The sequence below is a fragment of the Lithobates pipiens genome, unplaced genomic scaffold (genome assembly GCF_037356315.1).
Source record: "Lithobates pipiens isolate NorthernLeopardFrog02 unplaced genomic scaffold, aLitPip1_a1.2 Scaffold_1, whole genome shotgun sequence".
NCBI classification, from domain to species: Eukaryota; Metazoa; Chordata; class Amphibia; order Anura; family Ranidae; genus Lithobates; species Lithobates pipiens.
In genome coordinates this window covers 174,058,845-174,063,239 of record NW_027507685.1, presented here as the reverse complement: position 1 = coordinate 174,063,239, position 4,395 = coordinate 174,058,845, and the positions used below count along the sequence as shown (strand labels likewise).

The 4,395-nt window shown below is 36.7% G+C and overlaps 1 protein-coding gene across 1 annotated transcript; it reads right to left on the bottom strand.

The window, feature by feature from the left end:
- Positions 1-311: 311 nt before the first annotated feature.
- Positions 312-1,652, bottom strand: LOC143988593 (olfactory receptor 6C3-like). The gene has a single exon (XM_077488276.1). The coding sequence runs from the start codon at positions 1,258-1,260 to the stop codon at positions 349-351; it is 912 nt and encodes a 303-aa protein (XP_077344402.1). The 5' UTR covers positions 1,261-1,652; the 3' UTR covers positions 312-348.
- Positions 1,653-4,395: the final 2,743 nt, after the last annotated feature.

Below are 4,395 nucleotides of genomic sequence, written 5' to 3'. Positions count from 1 at the left end.
ACAGTAGAGCTTCCCCTCATTTCAGATCTACTCCTCAGATTTAGAGCGACTGCACTTCCAAGTGCACTTTCAAGTGCACTTGCAGTGCACTTGTACTGCAAAGTGGATTTGCCTTTTGTAAATAACCCCCTTTGTCTGTCATACATACTAGTCTGGCCATGAACTCAAATAAAAACAATAGGCCTGTTACGGGACATTTATATTGTCACTAATTCTATATATATATATATATATATATATATATATATATATATATATATTTATTTTTAAAGAAAAAATACCAAAACCATTCAAGTTTAAAGTATGTATTTACTGGAGATTGGTGTTCATAGTACAGTTTTTTTTCTATCACATCCTTCGTCTAAAAGCTGATTTCACATCTTTATTTTTTAAGCTGTATAGAAATGGATTCAGCATGGGAACAATAGCAACACTAAACAAGGAGAAAAGTTTAGTTAGGCCCAAGCCATTACTTGGTATTGGATACTGTAAAATCAGAGTCATGTATAGCAGTATGATGACAGTGAGGTGTGATGAACATGTGTAGAAGGCTTTACGTCTGCCAGAATTAGAAGGTATTTTTAGTATAACGATAATTATAAAAAGGTAAGAAATGAATGTAAGGCAAAAAGGAGTTATGATAAATAGAATTATCCCTTGTATAAAAGTCAGGGTGTTCAACACAGAGACATCACTGCAAGCTATTTCTATTACAGGAGTGAGGTCGCAGCAGAAATGGTTGATTTCATTGGTTGAGTAACAAGAGATATTAGCCATTAGGACAGAATAAGGAATAACTTGTATAAAGCCTAACAGCCAACAGAATGCAGCTAGAAAACCACAGGTTTTAAAATTCATGACCACGTGATAGTTCAAAGGCTTACAGATAGCCACATATCGATCAAAACCCATGGCAGTCAGGATAAATAGTTCAATGCCTGATAATGAGCCAAAAAAGTAACACTGCATCATAAATGCAAAAATGCCCAAAGTATTATCTTGCGTGATAAAATTTACTAGGATCCTATGTAGGGTGACTGTAGAAGAAGACACGTTCACAATGGATAGGTTGGCCAGGAAAAAATACATTGGAGTGTGGAGGTGATGATCCAAGCAGACCAGGATAAATATGGTCAAATTACCTCCAAGAGTGATGATATATATAATCAGAACCAAAAGGAAGATCGGAACCTGCAGCTCGGGTGCTTCTGATATTCCTTTGATGATAAAATATGTAACATGTGTCTGGTTTACAAACATTTCAATGAAATAAAAATGTTAAAAACAATTAACCAGATTATAGAGATAAAGTTCTCTCTGAGGATGTTTGCAAAATGCAGCTCAAATATTTTCGCAGTACTGTTTTTAGTGTATTGTGTGAAGATCTGTAGACATCTTCATCCTATAATATGCACTTACCAGAGTTGATTACTGATGCTTCCATGGTGCTCGTACATACGCACTGGCTTTACTATATCCACTGACTACAAAGGATTGATTTAAGCATGGATATATTTGCGCTGAAAGAGAGGAAAAGTAAAACACACTTACTGTGTTGTACTGCCATGTTATTCTTTTGTGTCCATGCACACATAGGCTTTTAGCATTATGTACTTTTCTGCTTGAAGAATTTGTTTCTAATTTTTTCAAGGGAAATATAACACCAATGTTAAATTATGACTGTAAGTTCAGCTTTATCTACAATTAATCCAAATTTCCATTAGGTCTAAAAAATGTAGTGAATTAAAAAAGATGTGAGAAGTTTTGTTTCCATATGAGATTCATGATTTGAAGTAGGATTCTGAACATGCCAGTATATATAGTAGATCTTGTTCTCTGTAATTAATCCCCCAAGCACCAGAAAGGCTCAGTCTATATATTATTCTCCTTAATTAGTCAATTATTTTGATATATACATTTGCGTTTGTAAAATAACTATAAAGTGTTTTATACAAATTAAAGTTGAACTCTGTCCTAAACTGTTATTTTAATTGGATAGAACAGAATTTTTTTTTTGAAACTTTCTATAAGAAATGCTTTACAACAGGGATCTCAAACTGGCGGCCCTCCAGCTGTTGCAAAACTACAAGTCCCATGAGGCATTGCAAGGCTGACAGTTACAAGCATGACTCCCACAGGCAAAAGCATGATGGGACTTGTAGTTTTGCAACAGCTGGAGGGCCGCAAGTTTGAGACCCCTGCTTTACAACAAGCAAGAATATTAATCAGTCTAGTATAGTGGATATGTGCAGTACATGTAGCAGCTTTATCTATGTTGTCGGGCCGCTTCTGCTGCATTCTCCATTATACAATAATTGTCCATAGGTGTGTAGACACCTGACACCCATATGTGGTTCTTGAACATTAATATATATATATATATATATATATACTGTATATATATATATATATATATATACTGTATATATATATATATATATATATATATACTGTATATATATATATATATATATATATATATATATATATATATATATATACTGTATGTATATATATATATATATATATATATATATATATATATATATATACACATATTTGGTTTTTGTTCAATAAAAACATTATTATTATATGAGATTGTTGAACATGCCCATATGGCCGAATTAGGAGGTGCTTCCAGTAAATTATGCTATCAATACTATAGCATACAAAGACATTATAGACAGTTGAGCACTTCCAACCTTGTGGCAACAGTCTGTGGGAGGCTGTTCCAGCAGGATTGTGCCCCTGTGCACAAGGTCTAGTCCATAAAGACATGGTTTGGAGTGAAGGAACTCAAGTGGTCTGCACAAAGCCTTGACAGATATAGAGGTGAATCAGATTGGTGATTGCAAGCTACCTCACTTTGCAAAGAGCTCTTTTGGCTGAACGTACACTTATTCTACAAACACACTCTAAAATTTTATGAAAAGCCTTTCCAGAAGAGTAGATGCTGTTATACCTGTCAGTAGTAGGGAATCCAATCCAAAATCTATGAAACAGAATATTCAGCAAGCTCATTTAAAGCGGGAGTAAACCCAGTTTAAAAAAAACACTTACATTCCCGGCATGCCGGAAATGCTAACTTTCACATTGGTTGTGCTCTCAACCAAACTTTCAAACCATCCAATGGCTGGTGTCATAACTGATCACATGTGCAGCATTATGGCAGTTGAAGAATTATTAGAGGCCAAGATGGCAGCTTCCTTAACTGAAAATGATAGGAGGATTTACTTCCACTTTAAGTATGATGGTGAGGTATTCAAATACACAGTGTATTGGCAAAGGGGACAGCTGATAGAGTTTATTCCTACATTTTTAACACTTTCTTTAAACCGCAGTTAACAGGTAGACAGTACTAAGGACCTCTATAGAAGTGTGAAATGGCAGAGATAGCAAAATCTGCCCTGATTGTCCATGTTGGGACCAAGAAAAAATAGGCTTCCTACATGAGTGAATACAAAATCGACTGTTCATGAATAAACTGGTCTGGGGGGCTTTCTGTGAAGATTCTTTGCAGCACTCAGCTATCTAGCAACAAAGAGCTTCATAAATAAAGTACTGGTAAAGCTGGCTTTAGACTGATCGAAATTCAGCCAGTTCAGCCCCAATTTTGATCAGTGTGCCGCTGTCCCCGCTCAACAGATGTTGAATGTTTTATTGACTTCTGTTGAAGGGACATGTTGGAAAACTTTTCTCCATTAGCAACTGCAAGTGCCAATGTCAGAATACAGTGTGCTGGCTGTGGGAGAAATCCTCCATCCACTTTGAATGTGGGGGTGGATGAATGTGTTAGTTCAGAGGGCTGAACAAAAAATAAATAAAAACAGTATATGACCAGCTAATTGGAGGATTCAGAGAACTTGCTGGGGTATATTGAGTTTAATGTAGAGGAATTCAAATGGCCATGCGCAAAGCCTTGACCTCAACCCTACTGAACACTTTTAGGCTCGGTTCACACCTAAACCGCCTGTGGATCGCACAGGAACGTTGTATGTCCCTGTTCTCCATTTTAGGGATGAATCAGGGCCAAATCTTTGCCTGAATTTGGCCCTGAAACTGAGCCAAAGACACCCCTGAGATATGTGAACCGGCTCCATAGAGAAATGAGGAGAAATCTGCATCCAATTCACATAGGTGTGAACCCAGCCTTATGATGAGTTGTAGTGCCTATTGCAAAATCAGGCCTTCTCATCAATAGCTGTCCTTGCAAAAGGGAGAGCAAGTACAGGTATCATCTAATTCTAACTACTGTATTTATTGGCGTATAACATGCACCTTTTCACCCTGAAAATCGGGTGCAAATAACATGTGCATGTTATACCCCGGATACTTAAATTTGAGCTACCTCATGGGGACAAGGAGGGGGGCGGGACAAGTGCCTTCAGATTACAT